At 37.4% G+C, this 23,622-nt stretch overlaps 1 protein-coding gene across 5 annotated transcripts in view; it reads right to left on the reverse strand.

The window, feature by feature from the left end:
- Window positions 1-564: 564 nt before the first annotated feature.
- The window catches only part of UBE2D1 (ubiquitin conjugating enzyme E2 D1), a 36,603-nt gene continuing 13,545 nt past the window's right edge, over window positions 565-23,622 (reverse strand). Inside the window, exons 1-7 of one of the 5 annotated variants that reach the window (XM_032765884.2) lie at window positions 17,963-17,992; window positions 17,833-17,864; window positions 12,751-12,869; window positions 12,175-12,252; window positions 11,734-11,839; window positions 7,878-7,971; window positions 2,740-3,643 (exon numbers count right to left, since the gene is read on the reverse strand). In XM_032765884.2, coding sequence (XP_032621775.1) covers window positions 3,598-3,643; window positions 7,878-7,971; window positions 11,734-11,839; window positions 12,175-12,252; window positions 12,751-12,801 — 375 coding nt within the window. In that variant the 5' untranslated portion in view covers window positions 12,802-12,869; window positions 17,833-17,864; window positions 17,963-17,992 and the 3' untranslated portion in view covers window positions 2,740-3,597. Of the gene's footprint in view, window positions 3,644-7,877; window positions 7,972-11,733; window positions 11,840-12,174; window positions 12,253-12,750; window positions 13,079-15,704; window positions 16,291-17,832; window positions 17,865-17,962; window positions 18,027-23,622 lie in introns of those variants that run through there. The other 4 variants (XM_032765880.2, XM_032765882.2, XM_032765885.2 and 1 more) reach the window with 4 other exon arrangements.

Genomic DNA, 23,622 nt, shown 5'->3' on the forward strand with positions numbered 1-23,622 from the left:
TTCAACTCAGCGTTAGAGCTCAATTCCAAAGTAAAATAAATCAAACTCACCCATCACTTTTGTTTTCTTTCAGTATGTCCCTTATTTTCTTGACCAATTTATTTTTAGATAAGCAAAGACTTCAGTGGTGTGTTTGATAGTCCAGTTGTGTTACCTTATTCCTCTTTATACTGTTAATATGAATATAGAAGCTCCCTTTTTCCGCTAGTAGTAGCTTTTCTCTTTTGCAACATCCCTTCCGCTTCTTGTGTGAGTGAGAATCTTGCTGATAGTATTTTTAGAGAAAAGAGTATTTAGCCTATAATAATTCTTCTCTGATTATGCTGTTTTGCACCTTATTTCCTTCTGAGGGAACAATGCATTCCATCACAGTGTCTTCAGTATTCTTCCCAGCTGCTTTTACACCCATTGCTGTCTCCAAACCACTATTCCCCACATACAAGGCTGCTTTTAATAGCCCCAATTAATTCTTTAGCAGTTGAATACACTATTAAAAATGTAGGATTAGACATATCTAATCTAAGAGTACTTAAAGAGCAAATTATTCTTTAACAGAGACAGATATACATTTTTAATTTTTATTGTCATTTAGGCCTCAGTTGGCATCTTTAGGCAGAAAATACCAGACACACATCAGAAATTTGTTAAACAAGTTATTAGAAAGCAAGCTGTCTGTAATATTAAAGAATAAATAAGAATAAAACTAAGATTACATTTTCAAGAATTTCCAGAGATACGGAGATCTTTTAGTTGTGGCGATGTCACCGTAGAGTAGAGAGAACAATCAGATGAAGCATTTTACAGTGAATGGTAGAACATGACTGGATAGAAAGGAGGGAAGCACAGATTATTTATACATTGTTTATTCCATCATAATGAAAGCAGCAGGACTGAGCAACCTTTTGAAGAGAGAAAAGAAAAAAAAGTCTTCATAATGCATCATCTAATAAATGATGACAGAACATTAACTAGGAAATTCTTAAAATCCTTGCTTATTCAACACTAGTTTAAATGTTGTCCTGGTGGATGAAGTTTGGAATTACCTAAAATGCCAGTCAAAGAAATCAAAATATCAGATCCATAGATTAGTAGGTATGACATTTCTTGTACAGAAGGTCTAGACTACTTAAGGCAGATTGATAACTGAGTCAGGAACTGAATTTCAGCTAAAAATACCACTGAGAAAACTTCTACAAAGAATGTCTTCAAGACACTTATCTTCCAAGAATCCTATAAAGTTAAAGTAAAAACTAGTGCTGCAGTCAGTTCATCATGGTCAGTTAATTTGATTTCTATTGCTCATCCCACAGATCTTGCATTATGGTGGGAAGCTATTCCTTTTTGTATGGTATATACTCAAATATTGCCAATTTACATATAAACATTTTCACACTAACGTTGATGTTTTAGTAAAAGTAAACAACAAAGAATAATTAATTCCCTTTAACATGCAAGTCAAGCTTCCAAATTTCACACAGTTAAGCATAAGACACAAAGAACTATTCAAACCATTTGTTCTGGTGCAAGCATATTACTAACAAAAATGTAAGAAACAAATGAAAAAGAATTCTGGGAAAGATTCTGTTACTCAGAAGCCTTTTCTCCTCTCCCCCCACTAGTGATATTATACAAAACAAATGAATGGTGAATAGTTTTAGCTTCCATAGTAGTAATATCCCATTTCAAATAGAGTGGAATTACTCATTTATTTTTACTATTAAAAGACTTTTATTGACCATTTTAAAGATGGTATATTCTACAGTGTACAACAGGAACATTCTTTGAAGCAGTGCAGTGATAAAACTTCAGTGCTTCTCCAGTGTTGCTCTCAAAAGTCAATTGTATATTAGAAAAAAAATGACATTTCACAAGTGACCAATTTGTGCTGCTGTTTCATATTCTGGGCAATGGTGAATCAAAGAATTTTAAACAAGTATTAATGAATAAAAAAATTCCAATGGTAGAAAAAGAGCTTCTAGCATGCATGCTGTTCTACACATTCCAGTTAGATGTTTGCTACAGTAAACAGCATTTTTTCCTTGGTGTAAGAGAAAGCACTGGAGTTAGCTTGCACTCAAAGGTTTTGGCTCCTGTGGTGGCAAATTTCCCATTCAATCCAGTTTTGCTTAATGCAGAAAGTTCAAAGCAATAGGCTAATCATGCATTTTTATTTTATTTTTTTTACAATTATTTAGCATCTTAAGAGGGAAAAAAATCTGTGGTTTGAGATTAAAATGCTTTTATTTGTAGTTTAAAAACAAAATCTGGTTTTCCATTACTATGGATTTTCTACATGCATTGTGAAGTAGACTGAGATAACACAGTTAATGGAGGAGTTAGCTTCACGTGTGAAAAACGTTAGACATAAATGAAGGAAGATTCTTTACCATGACATTCTGATATGGAAAGTATTCATTTATATCAATTTATGTGAAGTGTCTGAGGCCCAAACATTGTGATTTTTTCTTGTCAAATGAGAATTGCTTTTTATATTTTTTTTCCAGTGTAGAATTTCAGCAAGTTGAATCCCACACAATACAAAACAATGGGTATAACATTGTAAATAATTTTGTTAGCTGTAGCCCAATTTAATTGCAACACAGTTAGAATTAAATATCAGATGCATGGCTTTATTTTCCCCTTTGTCTATAATTCACATGCATAACTTAATACTCTGATCTTTTAATTTTAGAGCAAGCACTTGCAAGGTTATACAAGATTTAAATAATAGCCAAGACAAATAGTAGAAAAAGCATTTTATTTATATGGAAAAAGCTACAGTAAGGTTTGTAAAAGGTCTGTGAGAATATTATGTTGCCAATATAGGGGGGAAAAAAAATCAGTCATGAATAGCAACAAACAAAACAGTTACATATCTTTCTACATAGCAGTGCAATTAGTTCACATTGCAATAAAATTAAGTCAAGTATGCAACAGAATAAAAAAAACCAAGTGTTTCTCCATAATCAGCATGTTAAGAATTACAGTGCAAAGATCATTTTAGGTTTTAAGAAATCTGCAATCAGTCTGTATAACAGCCCATAGGGAGCAACACCTCATTGATTTCATAAGTAGCAGTTGTATCATGTGAATACTGTGTTAAAGGAAAAAAGTCTAAATGAATTAATTTGCATGGTAAATAAAATATATTTAGTCTATACAGTAAAAAAATACAAATTATATAACAACTAACAGAATGAACTTTTGAACAGAGACATGAAATTGACAACATATCTTAAAGACACATACAGTATTTCTCATGTAAAACATCTGGTTTTTCAGCAAAAAATAATTTGGTTGCTTTACAACTGCATTAGGGAGCTTGTAGGCTGAAGATGCAGAAGTCCAAGAGTCTTAAAAACCACAATAAATGTCTTTTGCAAAGCATACAAAAAAGGATAAATATTCTCATCACAGTTTTAAGATTAATTTTTGAAATTTTGTTTTTTCTTGCTCCAGAAACACACTTTACATGGGTAAAAATTAAAAAGGGCCTCATGGTACATTGAAACAGTAAACTGTGCTCCATTTACTTCTAATTTTGAAAAAACCTAGAATTTACAGTACTCTGGTATATATGAAAAAGTCTTCACAAGTTTACATTGCATATTTCTGAGTCCATTCTCTTGCATGTCTGTTGTATCTGTATGTGTAGAAAGAAGGCATTTCAATGAAGATAGCTATATGATCCACAACATCTATGTAAGTACTCAAATGATATATTACTGGCTCTCCACCTTTTGGGATTGATTATAATCTTGTGAAATAGAAGAACTGTTTTACATAGTAACTCTTTCCCCAAGAAACAAAATAAATAATCCATAGCATATAGATACATATGCTTAGTTTTGAAATTACCTAAAAAATAAAATTAACCACAGCAGTCTTCTATGATTGCATTAAAATGTAAGAAATTTACAGTTTGTGCATATGTAATCAGGTCTTTTGCTAATAGTTCCACTGTGCACGAAACAGTGCCAAATCAACAACTCTAGCATACTTATGACTATTAGAAACACATTAGCTAATTAATGCAGGCAAGTAGTAGGTCATTAAAACAATGCACACCATATACTGAAGCACAAGACTTTATTTCACCATCTGTTTCTCAATGTCAATTCTATTTTGGCTGTAGAAATTCACTTTACAGTAAGTTAAACAAGTTTAAGACTTTCCCAGAAGAAAGGTAAGATTTGCATTAAAGCTAACTACATACCATTAGAATGAACAAGGTCAAATTGTTAATATTATTACAAAGTTATTTCCAAAATATTATTTAGGTATAAAAGGTCTTTTATTGAGCTAGGTCAAAACCTAGGAAGTTTTTTTTTTGTACTACTTCTTATAGTTGTCAATTAGTGTCACAACTGCCATAGTCTGCCAACGTCTAAACTTTGACACTCAAAAGGTACGTAATTATGCTTCTCTGAAAGTATCATTTGACTGGATTTCTACCCTTGGGCCTTTTCCTTCCTTCATGAGACTGGCCAGAACTTCCAAAACTCCTAGCCAGCTCTCTCCTTGCCTTGGTAGCAGCACGTGGTATATTAAACTCTTGACGGTAGGCTCAGCAGCCTCCTGTGCCCCCACCTGTTAGTTCCTTCTTCAAATAAAAGGTTGAAGCAAGAACTTTTGCAAACCTATATAACCTAATTGTCTCCCTTTAAGATGCCAATATATGTAACTTGTGCACTAACTGCAGCAGTCTCCATAATCTGCAAAACACATGCTAATGGAACATAACTCCTTGGACTCTAAGTTAATATTGGTAAAAGTTGGTATATAGCATAACCAGAGTTTAGTCAACCATGACTTTCACCTCTCAAATCTGAGAGGAGATAAATTCAATAGAAAACCAACCAAAGGATATCTTCAAAGAAGCAGAGTTACAAGCAAATTTTCCTTTCTTAAACCATCCCATACTGATTGGATTCTTAGTCCTCACTTCAAAGAAGGAGTCTCCATAAACCAAGAGATTCTCCAAGAAACTGTATGGGGAATTTCCACACCACCTTAAGAAACATGGAGACTTTTCAAACCCCCGCCCCCACCCCCCCAACAACAGGAGGAAGAAATATTAAGTAAATAAACAAGCAAAGGCTGAGCCCTGATTTCTTTATCTTGAGAATGATAGGGTTTGTATTACAAGGCAGATATACAAACAAGTTCAAATTTTGGGGCAGGTGCTTGCAAAATGGCTCAGACACTTTGATTACACCAATCATCATAACTGGCAAGAAAAACTACCTTAACAGTCTGCAAAAAATGTCCACTCCATGGACAAGAAAGACTGTTTCAGCAGAGGAATATCCTTTGACAAGACTATAACCTCCATCTAACGTAAGCAAAGACCCCAACACAACTCGACAAATAGAGCACAGTTTTCAAATTGAAAACAATCCTCAGTTACCTTCAGGAAACTGTGCCCAGTGAGGAAGAACTACAGACCATCTGTAGGTATACCAAAAAGCTCCTGAATGGATGGGTATTAAAAAGCTAAATCTGATTCTATCTGTAATACGTAGATGACAGTCAATCAATGTCAAACATATACCTGGTAAGTACCTTTCACATTAGTGCTGGTATTAATGGATATTTTGTTAAATTATTGCAGCAGGCACACACCAACTTGTTCACATGTTACAAGCAGTTTGTGATCTCTTCCAGATATTCCATACAGACTCTAGAGATCCTGGAACAATGAGTATAACTGATTAAGATACTAAAGAGCAGATCCCCTAGGCTACCAGCAATTAGCATGAACACCATGCGTGAAATGCTACCCCACTGAAGTCAATGGCCATATTCCCAATGACTTGAAAAGGGCTAGGATTTCAACCAGAATCACAGGTAGCCAATATGCATCCCAAAACACATCCACCAACAACCTAATAGTGTCTACCAAATACTTGACCCAGGGAGCAAACAAACAATCAATCTGAATTTATGGAATCTGAAAGGGCTTAAGACAATCACTAAGAGCGAGGCATTGAGTTTGCTGCATCTTCACTGATATTATGTATTGTGTTTTCAGGCCCACTAAGATGCTCTCATGTGGTTCAGATGTCACAGGTACGCCGGACCCTTGCTAGAACACGAGGTTTTGGATCCATGCACGATCCCCATGGATTCCAATGAAGGTAATTAAATTTGAGATCCATGTGTGGTCCCATGCCATAAGCGAATTTATGCTATATAGACTCACGTTCTAGTGAGGGTCTGCTGTACTAGAACACTTTTGCAGAAAACAGTTTAGGGCATATGCTGCAACAGACTACATCCTGGACTTCTCTTGGACTATCCAGACCAAGAAACAGGTCCCACAGGACCTAGGAAGAAAGCTCAATCCCCCACTTACTTTGAGCACCCAGGTGTGGTGGACTGGTGTACCCCCAAGTTACTCTGTTATCACATCAGACTAGTCAAGCATTCCACCATTTGGAATGACGGTTAAACACTCAGATTCTGGTTATAGGACCAATGGATCAATATTCCCTCTAAATATAAGAAAAAAAGTTTAGAAACAGGAGTTAGAAGAAGGAAGCATGTACAGATGTTCCTGTCTCATTGGAAATAAGCAGCTTTACTTGTGGAGGAGATTGTCTCAAGTACAAGCTCTTTAAGATTCGCGCCGCCTCCCTTGTCCTCTTCTCCCTCCTCCCCCACCCCATGCTACCATCAAGACTCTTCAAGCCACTTTCACAGTACTAGTGTCTGATACACCAGGGGAAAGCTCCAGAGATTCCAAGACACTGGCACTCCAAAATTCCTCCAGGGAACTCTTTGGAAATTCCCAAGTATGGTCTGTAATATGCTGAGAGCCTAGAGCCTCTAGCCATCCCTATGTGAAGTGTCCCATATTGTGCCAAGGCATCAACTTTCTGAGCTATCCAGAGACATCAGCCTCTAGGGTCTGAAATGCTTAGAGAATTCACTCTACACTGCACTGTTCTGGAGATAAACTTCCACTATGTGCCAAAGACCTGGAGACTGAGCTGACCACAAAACACTGATACCAGATGTTCTGGGGCTACAGCCATGCAATGTACTTGGATTACAGTGCTTCAATGCTGTTACACATCCACGGCAAGGATGTGTAATAGGGTGCTGTGTGAAACCATCAAAATTCAGCTTTGGGAGTTCCAGGTGTGCTTTGAGAACAAGACTAAGACCAAAGAGTAGGAATCCAGTCAATATGGTATCTTTAGAGATTAAGTCCTTTCAATTTAAATCTCCCCTGCACCGTAAGTATGCACTACTGCAGCCATTAGTTGCCTAGGTTGCCATCCTGATACAAGCTCTGCCACCAGTTCTAAATTGAGGTCAAAGTGAAGAAAGGTCCATTTTTGCTGTAGGATATTGCTGTTTGTTAGATGAATGTGGCTATGGAAAAAAACTTGTCATTATTTTCTACATTTTAGACAGAAGTTGTATTTGGGAAATCAAATGTCAAAATTTAATATTCATGTTCAATACCTTTTAACCTTTTGGCAGAGGCATAATTCTAATAAGTCTTTAATGATAGGACCACATACCACCTCAAATATATTATTTGTCCTCATGTAGTTTAAAACTAATGTAAACATACAAAAGAGAAGTGTCACAGTTGTATGTACAGATTTTTGCACTAAAATATTAGGAAATATCAGTGTTCATTTGTGTAACTCTCCAGTCTACTAAAGCAGTTTAGTTGAAGTTATAAAACTGTTACATAAGTTCTCGTTAGACGTCTATTGTTTAAAGGCTTAGATATGTATATCTTTGGTATACCGAAGTTTTGTGAGTGTATATGAAGAGAATGTCTTCAAAGAATGAGAGGTAATGTTTTATGCGTAGCAGATTAAAAACAAGCCTCTAAACATCAAAAAGTTACTTACTTTTCCTTGTCTGACTTGTAGATTTGTGCAATATCTGGTACTAAAGGGTCATCAGGATTAGGATCACAAAGTAAGGAGCATATGGACAATAAAACTAAAAGAAGAAAATAGATTAAGGAAAGATTTACTTCTTTGTCTTATTTTCTATAATACCTTACTATATACAGTGATAAATTTTGGGAAACAAATGCACTTCATTAGTATTAAATCTTTATACTACAGGTCTGTCCATAAACCTCACCTCAGGATCGTGGCCCCATTCTGTTCAATTCTGTACAGACATGAGGATATGGTCCCTGACCCAGAGACTGTATGCTCCAAGAACCTGGTGCACAATAAACATACCATGCAGACCCATGTGCTTGTGAGGAATTCATTAGAGGACTCAGGCCTTAGAAGTGAAACAACTGACAATTTTGACTTACATGCATTAAAGAAAACTACATGCTGTCATATGAACATTTTATCAGACTGCAAGCCATTTTGCTTTAAAACCAATACAATTAGTTTCTCATTGAGAAAGACTGACTTTCTGACAGAGGCTTAGTGCAAGGTCACAGGATCAGCATGTACCAATTACAAATACATCTATTTTATATTCTGTCACACTATCATGCAACACCAGATTTTAGTGTATTTCTTCCAATTTTGTACCCAACTTATATTTATTTTCTCCAGTAAGACTGCATATGAAAATTTTCACCCAATTTGAATACACTAGATATTAGATTTTGAATTCTAAATACTACAAATTTTGCCACCAACAGATGTCAGTACTAACTTATTGGCATTCTGGGGCAGATTTAATTCTATCACAAATACTGGCACAGAGATTTTGGGAGAGGGCCATATATTTATATTCAGAATTCTGGAAACACTGTTGCATGTACTGTGCCAATATTTAGATAATTCATGGCAACAAAACATTATGCTGATGACATCTCTGGCATAGGATTAGTTAAATTTACTTTATGGAGACAATCTTATGTCTAGCAAAATCTATAACTTTTTACTCAGGAAAAACACGAAAAAGTGAGCTGATATACTTCTGACTTTTTGCCATATTTCTTTCTAATCATCTTCAAACAATATAACTCTTATCTCCAATGTTAGAGGTATAGTGTGTGTGTGGGTGGGGGGGAGGATGACAAAAAAATGCAGACATCATGCAAAGAGGGGATTAGATTATATTTAATGATCTGCAGAACTCTGTGAGCAAGGGTACTCCTAACTCACCTACTGTTCCCACAGTAATTGCACAATTTACTGTTTAATCATTTTGTTTTATGGTGGTGTTTTTACCATATTAAAGTTTGAATTCAGTTTAATATTAATGATATTTTTGGCTGTGTCAGTTTCAATCATTTTGTGCTGAAGTTTTTGGCACTTATAAAAATCAACATAAGTCACTAATATTTGACAACTCAAGTTGCTTGACTGGTCACACTGAGCAGTGACCACTTTAGCAGACATATGGTCCTTTAATCGTGCTCAGCAAGAACATATGTGCAAGTGATAAAATAAACTTCCATCAACCATTCAGGTGAGGCACCAGTTTGAGATATGCAATGTACATACACATGAATGAAATTAAGACTTTAAAAGCATTCTACCTAAAGCATGAACCAGGGGACAGACCAATCACCACTAATAATAAAAGAGCATTTAAGAAAAACGTGGAGTGTAGCCTTTAAATCTGAGACTATAAGATGCAAATGGCTGACATCTTCCCTCTCCCCCTTTCCTTCTTTTTTTAAAATATGTCCTCTGACATGAACAGGGAAGAAGACAACGGTTGCTCAGTGACAGGACAAGTGGCCAATTTATACAGAAAGCTGCAGAACAAGTATACACAAGATGTTCCTTATGCATCTACCCCCGCAATCAAAGTAAATTTAGACTTTATGTAGCTATTGAGTCTGTCTTGCACAGAATTGGTGTGTGTGGGCAGCAGCTGTATTATACAAGACGCTATAATAGCTGTACCTGAATGGAGCAATTTAGATCAGATGAAGACTAACAATTTTGTCTTGTTCCAACTGAGAATGTAATGACACTATTCTAAAAGGAGACATTGTTTAGGTCCTTATTAAGTACCTAAGGAAACATTACATTGTTTAACCCTCCAGATTTTTAAAGAAGTTCCATCATTAATAGCCAGATTGTATTTTATATTACTACATAAAGAGTGTCAAGGAAAGGCATGGGTAAGTGTTATGAATAGTATGGATGAGAAATGAAAAGCAGTTTTGGTGCCTACACTTAAAGAAAGATGCACCTTAAGTGGAACTCCTACAACCCCAATAATATGAAGAGCTGTGCCAGGCAAAACTATCTAACCTCAGCCTTACTGTTCCAAGAGCCAACATGCTCAAAACTTGAGAAAATCTGAATGCTACACTAGACTGCTTAGATAATTGAGCAGTTTTATTTGCTGAAGATTTGAGGGCCAACAGACCGTGCAATCTCACACATGAAGGTCATATAGTCAGAACAGTTTACCTTCCCCCCCATAAAAGCATAATTAAAAGGCTAGATTTATCCTACAAGAAGATGGTTCACAGCCAATCCCAAAAATTACCCTAAATTCATCTATTTATGCTCACATGTAGCAAGGATCTCCCAAAGCAGTGAGCCATCTAATATTTTAGGTCTGCCTCAATACCAAGATATGGATAAAGGACAGGATAGGTGAAGGATAGGATTTTCCATTTAAGTTTGACTCTCCTTGCTTTTGTGGGTTTATGATAAATCAGACAACATTAGGTTTACTCTCTCCTCTATATGCGCATGTAGTGAAAGTTTTTTTTTATATATTTTTATATATACACACACATACATGCACACGCAACAAAACCCTCTGTGATAGACTAGGTACCCACCCTTGGAGCACCCCTGGAAGCCCTGTGTGCAGGCATGGTTATGTCTCTACCCCAGTTTCCCCTAGGGTGCTTTCAATAAGTTCAATGAGGCTTGTGTTCAGTGAACAATGCCCCTACAGGGGTCTGGGTTTTATTTAATCAACTGCCACACATGGTATGCAAACAAGCCGCCTCCTTCTGCCACAAGTCCCCAGGCTTCTCCGCTGCTGGGATCTCTGAAGTCTCTCCCTTGCTGACTCAGTGTATCTCAGGCCTCCCTGCCTGGGAAGCTCTGCAGTCTCTCTCTTCTGGCACTTTCTCTGTGTTCTGGGTGTGGTTCCTCTCCCCAGGAGCCTCTGCTTTGCAGGGAGATATTATTGGGAATAGTCTCCTACCCAGCCCCATACAGGAACAATCTCCTCAAGAGCTTTCTCTCTGTATTCTGGGCTCCTGCCTGAGCCCTCATAACCTTTTATAAGGCTAAGTGTACCTTAACTAATTAAATAGCACCTACTTCTCCAATTAACTATTCACAGACAGATCTAGGTTAGCTTATTCTCCTTAGCTGAGCAAGTCACAGGGAGGCAGGGTGCCTGATCACTCAGAGCCAGCACCCATGACACCTCTTTAATGTTAAAATACTAAATACCATGCCTATATCTAACTTGTTTTTCCATTCCCAGCACCCCACACTTAAGTGGCATAAATTGAATAATAGTTGCTAGTCATACATATGACTCACTGGCTAATGTGACATCTGAAGTGTAAAAAAGGTTGCATGATCTGAAAGAGTCAGGAATCTTGTGGAATTTCCCATTTAAATACTGTGTAGGATAAAAGTTCTTACTCCCACCCTTTGCCACTGCTGTTTTTCAGCTACTGTCAATGTAGGAATGCACAGTAAGGTTGACCTAAAAGTGCCATAACATTATCAAAATGTTCACCATCATTACTATTACAGATGCATAAAATCATTAGCACATCTATGGAGTTACCTTTTGATACAGTCAAAGCTGGTGACCACTGTGACCTCAGGATATCAAGGCAAATACTCCCATTACTGTTTATGTTTGGATGGTATATTTTTGTTGTGAAAGCAATCTGTGATTAACAAACAAAGAGGTTAGCTTCAAGTTCTGCTTACTGCAACTGGCACCACAAGTGTTGCCCCTTTAATACCCATTTATTTTTAAAGCTGCCACCCACAGAAGTAGCACAATGTGGACTTTTATCACCACTAATAGCCTACTGCACAAATAGCTGACCAAATGTTAAAACTGGGTTATAGGGTCTGATATATTAATCAATATGAATAGGTATTTTACACTGGCTTTTTGCTTTGAACTAAAAAAACCTGAGTTTTAAACAGTTAAGACACAGAAACGAAGTCCTAACCTAGGTCTTTCATAACACTTTTAGGACAATTAAGTATTTACCTTTGGTGGTTTGAAAGGATAGTCTGTTGGAAAATGTACTGTGAGAAAAAACACTCCCCCTTGATATGCACTATCAGGCTGTAAAAGACAAAAAACAGGATTTATGCTACTGGGGTTTTTTTAAGGGTCTTTTCTGAATTTGAAGAGCCTTCTCAAAACTATGGTAACTTTGGATTAAAATCTATTCACCAGCACACAGCTCAAGTTTGCGGGCTGTGCACTGGAAAGGCATGCAGCTGACAATGAGGGATGGAATCCTCCCCCAAGGCTTTGGAACAACAGCAGAGCCATCCCTGACCACTACTGCAGAAACCCACACCCTACTGAATATCACCTTTTTGGAGAGAAGAGAGAAGGAAGAATGTTTGGCTGGTGAATCTACTTACTTGCTGATCCACCAGCTCCAAGCTAGCTCCCCCTGCATGTTTGGGCAGCAAAGTGCTCCTGGAACTCAGCTCCATGGCAGCACAGAACCTCTGAGCAGGCCCTCCTTATCATGCCCTCTGTGCAACAGAACCACACTTACGCTGCTACAATCAGGGCCTTCCTCTAGCTTTAAGCCACAAATATACTTACCTTAAGAAGTGATTTCTCTTTGCAGGTGCAAAGAGTAGGGTTTTCCAGCATTACTCAGCTGATCATGATGACATCAGGGAGTTTTTAAAACACACAACATCTTTGTGACCTGTACAAATCTGTGAACATGCATTTTGTTAGAGAACATGTGCACAGGTTTAAGTCCAGGCTGCACACAGTTAAAAGAGAAATATTTTTCTGTTGCAGTCATCAGTTGAGGAAACCCTTCCTTTTAATAATTATGAAGGAAAAAAACCCAAGATTAGGTGCTTGACGGCCTCAAAGCTAAAGCATCCCTGTGACTTCTGAATAAGTAAAGAAAAAACAATAAAGATACCAAAGAAATTTGAAACTATAATGTAATTGCTAGGAATCTGATGCCCAAAACAGTGCAAGTACACTGGCTTCTCAGGTTCCCTGTGTAGATCTAAGGTGGCCTGTTGCTCTTCATTTTGGAGGAGAGGGAAAAAATGTTTAAAAATCACCATAAATATCATTTTTACTTAGTTAGGAAAGACTGCCATAGGAAAAGCCATTTGAATACTTCATATAAAGATATTTCCAAATGAAGAAATTGTCACAGTAAGAAACAAGTTTAAAACAGTACTGCTAAGAAGTCAGTATTATGTAATACCAAACCAAAAGTGGTTGTCACAATACTTCTAGCTAGGAATACAATGATAGTTTGTATGCATACTAAATGGCCTGTCAATGATCTTAAAAGCTTTTACAATCACACAAATTTAACACCGAAGAAGAAGAGGAAAAACAAACTTGCACTGTTTGGCATGTACTACATATAAAAATTCAGAAGGAAGATAATCCTTTTCCTAGTCCATTAACATTGGATAACTAGGATTGGAAGGATTAGATTTTTATTGGTAAATGTCAATTTCACCAGATAGACATAAACCAATAAAAAAATATTTTCATCAATACTAATCAAAACGTATAGATAGGCAAGGTGAGAAAAATTCTGCTTGAGAACTTGAGAGTTTGATTTAAGATATTCACTTTGTATATTTTGACATATGACATTGACAATTTGTGTTTTAATGGTTAGAAAGCTTTACTTTTACCAGGAAAGTGAAAGTTTAAATTGATAAAAATAAAAAAGGTTCTTAAAATAATAATCAGTCAAAATCATAAGAAAAGAATTCTGCCAAATCTATAACTCACATACTATACTCAGATTATGAACACTAAAGTTTTTTGTAGGGCTGTCTAGTGATTAAAAAAAAATATCGCTATTAATTGCACTGTTAAACAATAGAATACCATTTACTTAAATATTTTTGGATGTTTTCTACATTTTCAAATATATTGATTTCAATTACAACACAGAATATGAGGTGTACAGTGTTCACTTTACTTATTTATTACAAATATTTGCACTGTAAAAAAAATAGTGCATTTCAATTTACCTAATTCAAGTACTGTAGTGCAATCTCTCTCATGAAAGTTGAACTTACAAATGTAGAATTATGTAAAAAATAACTGCAATCAAAAATAAAACAATGCAAAACTTTAGAGCCTATAAAGTCCATCCAGTCCTACTTCTGCCAATCGCTCAGACAAACAAGTTTGGTTACATTGCAGGAGATAATGCTGCCCACTTTTTGTTTACGTCACTCGATAGTGAGAACATGCATTCGCATGGCACTGTTGTAACTAGCGTCACAAGAGATTTACATGCCAGATGTGCTAAAGATTCATATGTCCCTTCCTGCTTCAACCACCATTCCAGAGGACGTGTGTCCATGCTGATGATGGGTTCTGCTCAACAACAATCCAAAACAGAGCAGACTGACTCATGTTCATTTTCATCATCTGAATCAGATGCCACCAGCAGAAGGTTGATTTTATTTTTTGGTGGTTTGGGTTCATTAGTTTCCGCATCTGAGTGTTGCTCTTTTAAGACTTTTGAAAGTATGCTCCATACCTTGTCCCCCTCAGATTCTAGAAGGCACTTCAGATTCTTAAACCTTGGGTCAAGTGCTGTAGTTATTTTTAGAAATCTCACATTGGTACCTTCTTTGTATTTTGTCAAATCTGCAGCGAAAGTGTTTCTAAAACAAACATGTGCTAAGTCATCATCTGAGACTGATATAACATGAAATATATGGTAGAATGCGGGTAAAACAGAGCAGGAGACACAGTTCTCCCCCAAGGAGTTCAGTCACAAATTTACCTAACAAACTATTTGTTAAACGAGCATCATCAGCATGGAAGCGTGTCCCACACAATGGTCACTGAAGCACGAAGAGGCATACGAATGTTTAGCATAGGTGGCACATAAATACCTTGCAATGCCAGCTACAAAAGTGCCCTGCAAATGCCTGTTCTCACTTTCAGGTGACATTGTAAATAAGAAGCAGGCAGCAGTATCTCTCATAAAAACAAACAATTGTGTTTGTCTTAGTGATTGGTTGAACAAGAAGTAGGACTGAGTGGACTTGGAGGCTTTAAAGTTTTACATTGTTTTGTTTTTGACTGCAGTTATGTAACAAAAAATAAAATCTACATTTGCAAGTTGCAATCTCTATCGTGAAATTGTACTACAGTACTTGTATGAGGTGAACTGAAAAATATTTTTGTTTATCATTTTTACAGTGCAAATATTTGTAATAAAAAATGATATAAAGTGAGCACTGTACACTTTGTATTCTGTGCTGTAATATAAATCAATATATTTGAAAATGTAGAAAGACATCCAAAAATATTTAATAAATTTCAATAGGTATTCTATTGTTTGACAGCGTGATTAATCACAATTTTTTAAATTGCAGTTAATTTTTTTGAGTTAATCGCATGAGTTCGCTGTGACTAAGCAACAGCCCTAGTTTTTTTTTTGCTGTTTTAACTGTTTCCTACTGGGTGAAAGTTAGTATCTACAGAGATACTTTACCCATCCAGACTTGCCATTTGAAACATAATCAATGTGAAATATTTACCCTGGGTGGACCCAGAAGTAGCATACAAGTCCTCCTATGTCCAGACATGGGAAATTAATTCTGAACGTGAATTTTAGTCCTGTGCTTTCTACAGTCCAGCAGGAAATGGGAACATTTAGAATATAAGTCATTTTTCATTTCTCTCTCAGTATCAAGTGCATTATGCTGATATCATGGCCTTCCGTAATGCCTGATATGAATGGAAGATGGACAGAAAAGGGATCTGGTTCCCATTCTCCACTACAGAAGTATATCCTCATTCTTATGCAAGCTCAATACATGGAGAGAAAAGAATGTTTCTGCTACAGGATATTAAAGGTGAACTGTAAAGGGCAGGTGACTGGATTAAGATGTATGTGTTAGGCCTGGACTACACTGGGGGAAGGGGGGGGTGTCGATGTAAGATACGCAACTTCAGGTACGGGAATACTGTAGCTGAAGTCGATATATCTTATTCCGACTTACCTCCCGTCCTCACAGCACGAGATCGACGGCCGTGGCTCCCTTGTCGACTCCGCTACCGCCGCTCACTCTGGTAGAGTTCTGGAGTCAACGGAGAGCGCATTTGGGGATCGATGTATCGCATCTAGACACGACGCGATATATCGATCCCTGATAAATCGATTGCTACCCGCCATATTGGCGGGTAGTCTGGACATACCCTTATTCAGATTGTCAAGGTAATTCACTATTGGGACAAATTCTCTCTTTTAAAAGATTTCCTCGATTTCCTCCATTTTTTGTGTTGAACAAGCCTCAGAGCATTGTTAATGGGGACATTCAGCACATAAATTTCATCTGAACTCTATGTCCCTTCACAGTTTTGCCATTCACCTTTCAGTAGCACAAAGGGGGTAGAAGAAAGGAAGCAGTCATTAAACCAGAAGGGAAACTTTAGCTTGTGTGAATATGAATCCACTATTGATAAAGCAGGCCCAAGTCAGTCAGTCACAGAGCTTGTGAGTCAGTGGCATATCAGATAAAACCACCAAGTGACACAGTTAGAAAGCAGGTTCTAATGTTCCATTGGTAAGTTAAGACCAAATCCTTTTCGTAAGAGGCAGGAGTTGTGTTGAAATATGCTGAAACAAGTTGCCCTAGAGTAGTCAACTCCTTTTTCTCCTTTTCACCATGTAATGCTGCTGCTCACCTTCTTGTCATCAGATTTGGCTAGGGCCTCAGTTTCCCCTGTTCGCTCAATGGTTTAGCCCTCCAATGGAACCAAAAACCCTCTTTCTGTGGTAACAAAAAGTCCAAAAGGAAAGACATCTGGGCTATGATTCCCTTATCAGGGTCTGGGTGAACTTCTCTTCCCTCAAGAGATTCACTCTTTATGTATTTCTCCCAAATAGTCCTTTGGTCAGATCCTCTTCAGGCTTCTCTCTGTTCTTAAGCACTTTTCCTTTGACAAAATTAGGACTTTTGCCCTTCCTTAACCACCTACTGTGGAGAGAGCCTTACAGCAAATCCTAGCATCTCCTACAACTCCTTCAGACTGAGGAAAACAGATTTTTTATATTCTGCAGCCTCTGGTTTCCATGATTGCTGTACGACAAGTTCAAAAATTGCTCTGTTTTTGGTATAACCACATCATAGGAATGGGAGGAACTTTAACCATTTAAAAGGCCCAAGCGCACCCTGTGCCATGATAATTCTATTTAGAACTACTAAATGAATTACTATAACAGTTTTCTATTTGGACTGATGAAGCTAACATAACAGTATTTAACTGATCATCCCTGAAAAATCAAACAGGCTTTTCATTTAGAAAACTGGAATAGTAAATCAAAGGTTCAGTGTAGACGGATGTTGTTTACCATTAAATTGTTTTTAGTTTCACGAGCAAAAGGAGGGATTTTTTTTAAGTTTTACTGAAAGTGAAAGTTAAGTGTAGCAAAGTAGGTGGAGTATGTAGAATACTCCAAATACTAAACTACTAGAATAGCACAAAGTTTCCCCAAAATATTTAACCTGAATATCAGATAGTTCAATCCAAGACTATGGTGCTTATAGGTGCTCAAATGCTTGTGTGAACATGTATCTTTTCCACAGTCAGAGAAGTCAATATCTTAGGCCTACTTTCTAAAGGGTTTGGGGATTATTTCAATTATATGAATTACATACTTACAGGTCCCATAATAGTTGCTTGCCAATGGAACACTGAAAGACAAAGCACATTAAGTTTTTAGACAATTTTTCCCGTCCCTCAACAAACAAAAATATACCAAGACCTTTGCAGTAAATTATTAAGAGCTTACAGTCATCTCCAACAGGCCCTGCAGAACAGTGGGCAGGTGGGTCACGTTGCAGATCACTTAGTTCCTATGAGAAATATGAAAATATTGTAAAATGATTAAAAATATATTTACAAGGAAAAATGAGGTAACCAAGAATCAAGCCAAATTTAGTTCTAATCATAGTTAGATTAAAATAAGTCATCTATGATATTTAAAAACAAAAACCAATAGATATGTAAGTGCCATTGAAAATGGAAAGTTTTCCCAAACAGATAAACATTCCCTGCAGTGTTTGCGAAGCAAGAACTGCAATAGTATGCTACTGACATGTAAAATAGATCTGCAAATTATAAATCAATTAATTACACTTGACATTTCACTGTAGAAAACAAAAAAAATTAAGATTGTTATTTTAAGTTCAATTATTTAAAGTAAAGTATTCAGGAAAAAATTTAAATGCTTAACTGAGTGTTCCTTTAACTTTGCAATGTTTTGCATGACCTAATCTTCACCCCATCCATGTACATTAATTGACCTAAACTAGTTTGTTAAATGTCTGATTTTCCCAAAAGGTGCTCCACAAATGTACTATTATTAAGAATGCTCATAAATGAGCCTGAACGCTAGCAGAATTTAGCCTCCCATTGATGTTTCTGGATAAACAGCTTCTTTACTTCCCTAAATCTTATTTTTCAGTGTTACTTACAAAACAAGAAAGGTTAAAATTGAACAGAAATCTTCATAGAGGATTTTACAAGTATGCTGTTTTTCCATTACTAAAGGGTATAAAGTCAATCTTGGCTAATTTACCCTTCCTTGCTATTCATGTTTTGATTTTAGTCCTCAGATATAGCCTTTCCAAAGGGGAATATTGCGTATGTCTTCCTTGTCCCTTGCTACCATCAATAGTCCTCTTTATTGGAGGTTGTGACAACCACCCTCTTTTTAAAAGCACACACAGAAAGAAGTTTTTTCAGTTTTACACTTGGTGTTTTACCATCTTTGAAGGTGAGACGCAAAGGAAGTCAGGTATTTCAATAACATTGGTTTAATTTCCATGTTGAATTTAATTTGACATGTTAAGTTCCCCATTAATACTGTGTCCTAAGTTCTAATATATTCTTTTTCCTACTCGCAGCTAATAAGAGCTTTGCTTCTACTAATACATTATTAATGTAAGACTTATGTTTTTGAAGGCCCCATTTAAATTGGGAGATCTAAAAAGAATCACTACTGGTCCTCAGACTATATTTAACTGTTGTCTTGATTTATAATCCTACCCCAGTTTTGGGTTTCCATGCAATTTACCTAAATATAAACAAAGATTCCCATATTCCGATATCCTCTCCTAAGTGGTCACTGGTTATTTTAATAAAAAGTATTTTTAAAAAGATACTCTTCCTAAAATTGTCTGGCTAGTAATAGAGCATGCTAAGGTACAGGTCACTAGGATGGTAAACTCACTTTTAAAGGTATAAGTTTGAGTATAAAATAAAAGGTCTGCAAATGCTTCCCATACTATTCCCTAAGTAGAATCTATGGTTGCAGCTTTACTACTGACTTTCTCTTCCCACTCATAAATTGCTAGCAAAGGCTCAACTGTTTCCAAGATTAGGATTTGAACTGAAAACAAATCTATTTACCCCAGCCTCTGAGTCACTTAAACGCATGCATCAAAGCAATTTTTGAACTTAGTCAGAAGAGAAATTTCTCTAGGTCCTACTTATTCAAGCCAGTCAAAAATACCTACCTGTTCTAGAAATTAGGCACATGCAAAACAACTAGTTTCAGAAAGGAGATCAGCAGGAGCATTCAATATATGCAATTAATTTGTTTTGAAGATTAACTGGATTCGGTGTTGATGTTTTAAGATCATCACTGCAGTTAGACTATATTATATTTGAAGAGATCTGATCACTGGGCTATGCTGCTGAGCTTTTCACCGTGTTCTATTTTGCCAGTTTGTTATATCTAACAAACATCTTAAGTCTGATATAAATGCCCTTTTGGAGACACCCCACTTGACAGAAAAAAGAGCAAATACTTGGCACCAAAATTCAGTCACTCTCTTCCTATGCATTTCTCCTCCTGCTCCCCACCTCAAGAAGATATATTATTACGTAAGATGAACCTTTCCTGGAGATTCCTAAACATAAGCAAGAGATCCCCATCCTACTTGAAATGGGCCACCCCTAAAGGACATATAAAGCTGTTATTATAGAAGCGTACAGTCTTAGATTTAAAAAGGTAATGTAACTCATTTATGTATGTTTCCCATTTTAACCTTGTAAATAACTCCTTTTTTTCCCTTAGTTAATAAATCTTTTATTTAGTACAAGATTGGCCACAGGCATGGTCTTTGGTTTGAGATCTGAGTATGACTGATCTGAGGTAAGTAAGTGACTGGTCCTTTGGGACTGGGAGTAACCTGAATATGGTTGTGATTTTTTGTATAAAATGACCATCTGTCACACAGCCCAGCTTGCCTGGATGGCAAGACAGACTGGAATGCCCAAGTGAACTGCTGTGATTGCATGATAAGACTTGTTATAGTGCTTTAGGAGGTCACAGTTTTTACTAGGTTGGTGAAACCAAACTATAGAACACAACCAGTTTGGGGTTTCTGCCCTGCCTTTTGACAGTCTGCCCTGAGGTTGGCACTCTCAGTCATAAGACACTCCAAACAGCATGACACAGATGCAGGGTAACATAGTAGGGGGGCAATTATTCTGATACAGAAGTATCTCCTCCTGTTGCGACTGAAGTTGTGCACATGTGGTCAATACATTACCTACAGCTGTTAGGCAAACATTTTAATGTACTTATTCAGACCAATCTGAAATGGTGCTTTATGTTAAGGAAGTCATTTCCTGCAAGGCCTCAACACTGGGACAGTTTACAAAAATATTTTTCACTGGTTTTGATAAATTGGTATTAGAATTTATAAAGGCTGCAGCACAGGCAGGTAGATATTTTTTAAGAACAGTTTTTAAAGAACAGTTTCAATTAGACTGGTTTTCAGCAGTTTTAGCTAAAACCACATTAACAGCAAGTCCAGATACGGCTCCCTTCGGTTCCGCTGTACCAGACCTAGAACTGGTGAGAAAATTTTTGCAACATTTTCTTCATGAAGATGAATAAATAAAGATATCCTCAAAAATGGCCCACTGCATGAATGTGTGGATTATGTGGAACCATTACGAAAACTCCTGTGCTTGGGAAAGAATAGTAAACCCAAAACAAATAAGCTATACCTTTCATCAGAGTAAGTTCAGACAGAGCCTGTATATACTATTAAGTCAATAATTTATGAATAAAACATGGTTTGGCCTTACCTGAGTAGGCAGGACCAAACATACTAACTCAATTTAGTCAAACAACAACAGTTTGAGCCTCTACACATGGAAGGCCAAGCCAAGCTATAATCCAATCAAGGTCCTGTTGTGATACAAAGTGACCATATCACAGTAGTTATGCTAGCAGAGACTGAAATTTAGGGTAAAATTTTCAAAGAGTTTAAAATACTTGGGGCTCCTACATTGCCCAGGCTTGTTTGAAAATATTACCCTTTGTTACAGACTAGAACAGCCAAGATTCCCCAATTAGGAGTCAGGGGGACTGCTGGTTTGCCAGTATTAAGAGCTGAACACTAAAATGGCCTATTGTGTTTAAAAAGTTTCTTCACACAGAGAACTTTTTCCTCATCTACTATCTACACCATTACATGAAAATCAAGAAGATTGGATCTTGGATCCTTCAGATCTCCACTCAAATCAGTGCAGATACCCTTCACATTGAACAAACAACCATACAGTATCAAGAGGCAAGCAGCACTAGCTACAGCACAGGAGCTGTGGAAATCTTATCCAAAGTTTGGCGAGAAGGCACAGCCATGTCACTAAAAGTCAGTGTGTGTAAACATACTTGGTCGGCATTTTTACCGACAAAATACTTCCAGCCCCATAAGCGGCATTAGCTCTGTCGGCAGGAGAGCCATGTTCACACTGCCACTTGCGTTGGCAAAACTTTTCTCTTTTGTGAGGGGGGTTGGGTGGGGAGCCTTTAAGTACCCGTGTAAGACAAAAGTTTTGTCAACAACTTCGCAGTATAGACAAGCCTTAAAAAGACTTCTTGCAAAAGATATAGAAAAACCGTGCAAAAGGAAGTACTGCTAATTGGTAACATTCAAAAACAGAGAAAGTTACTGAACACTAAGGGCTTGGCTACACTTGCGAGTTACAGCACATTAAAGGAGCCCCAAGGCAGCTCACTACCCATCCACACGTACAGCACTCTGACTCCACAGCTAGAGCGCTCCGGATACGCTACCTTGGCAAGTAAAATGTTTGATGTGCCCCCACTGGAGCGCCCCAGCATCAGTGTGATCGAGGTGTTGCATTACTGCGCTCTGATCAGCCTCCAGAAATGTCCCATAATCCCCTTAAGTCAAGTGGACATTTTTGTCATTGTTCTGGATATGCACTTTGAAAGCTCCGTTTGACAGCCGGCATGCTTATCTGCTCCTAGACAAAGCAACCATTACTGTGGAATGCTGTGTGTGAGAGTGTGGTGGGGTGGGGGAGGTCTGCTGCTGTCTGAATTTACAAGACAGAATACTGACATGCTCTCAGCCCTCCAAAAACCCGCTATCTCCCCCCACACACACAACACACTCCATGCCACCCCACCCCATTTGAAAAGCATGTTGTAGCCACTTGCATGCTGCAATAGTTACCACAATGCACTGCTCTCTGTGGCCGCTGCAAGAGCTGCTAATGTGGCCACGCCGGTGCGCTGTAAGCTGTCGGTGTGGCCAGACTACAGCGCTTTCCCTACTGCGCTCTATGAAGGCTGGTTTAATTCAAAGCGCTCTACATCTGCAAGTGCAACCATGCCCTAAGGGTATGTCTATACATAAACCACTGCAGCTATGCCTGTAGCACTTCAGTGAAGAACAGTTCTTCCACTGCTGTCGGTAATCCATCTCCCCAAAAGGCAGGAGAATTCTCCCATCAATCTAGCACAGGCTACAGGTCAGTTTAACTGCATCACTCAGGAGGGTGGATTTTTCACATGCCGAGCCACATAGTTATATTGACCTAACTTCCTAGCGTAAGCCAAGTCTCAGATTCTTCCACACATTTATGAATAGACTCCAAAGCTTTGCCTATGTTACAAAAATTACTTATTGCTGACAAAATGGGTTTAGCAAGTGGAGCTGAATCAGAGATTAATATTGAACTGCTAATGTAGCCAAGAACAAATTGTGAATGTGGTTTATCTTTGGCTACACTCACAGTTAAGCCATGTTCAATTGCAGCCATGCGGTCTCCTATTTGCTCAGCAAAGAGTAATTTCTGTATTGTAACAAGGCCTGGTAGCTATCAATTCATTTGGATAAACTGTTTCTTTTCAAATCTAGTCTACATCAGCTGACAAAATCAATGAGGCTGCACCAAAAATTGTGCCATTGATAGTTATGCAGGATGTTGATCCAGCCTAGTGTCGTTTGGGAGGCTGGTCAAACTGGGCGACAATTACATCTTTTCAAGAACACAGCATAAAAAAATATTCACCCTTTAATAAAAGATAGATGTATAAAGACTACTGTACTAACTGCTTTCTTTAAATCCCTGTCTACACTGACTTTTTTAGCCTTCCATGTAGTTAAATGGTGCAAG

Source organism: Chelonoidis abingdonii, chromosome 15 (assembly GCF_003597395.2).
Source record: "Chelonoidis abingdonii isolate Lonesome George chromosome 15, CheloAbing_2.0, whole genome shotgun sequence".
NCBI lineage: Eukaryota > Metazoa > Chordata > Testudines > Testudinidae > Chelonoidis > Chelonoidis abingdonii.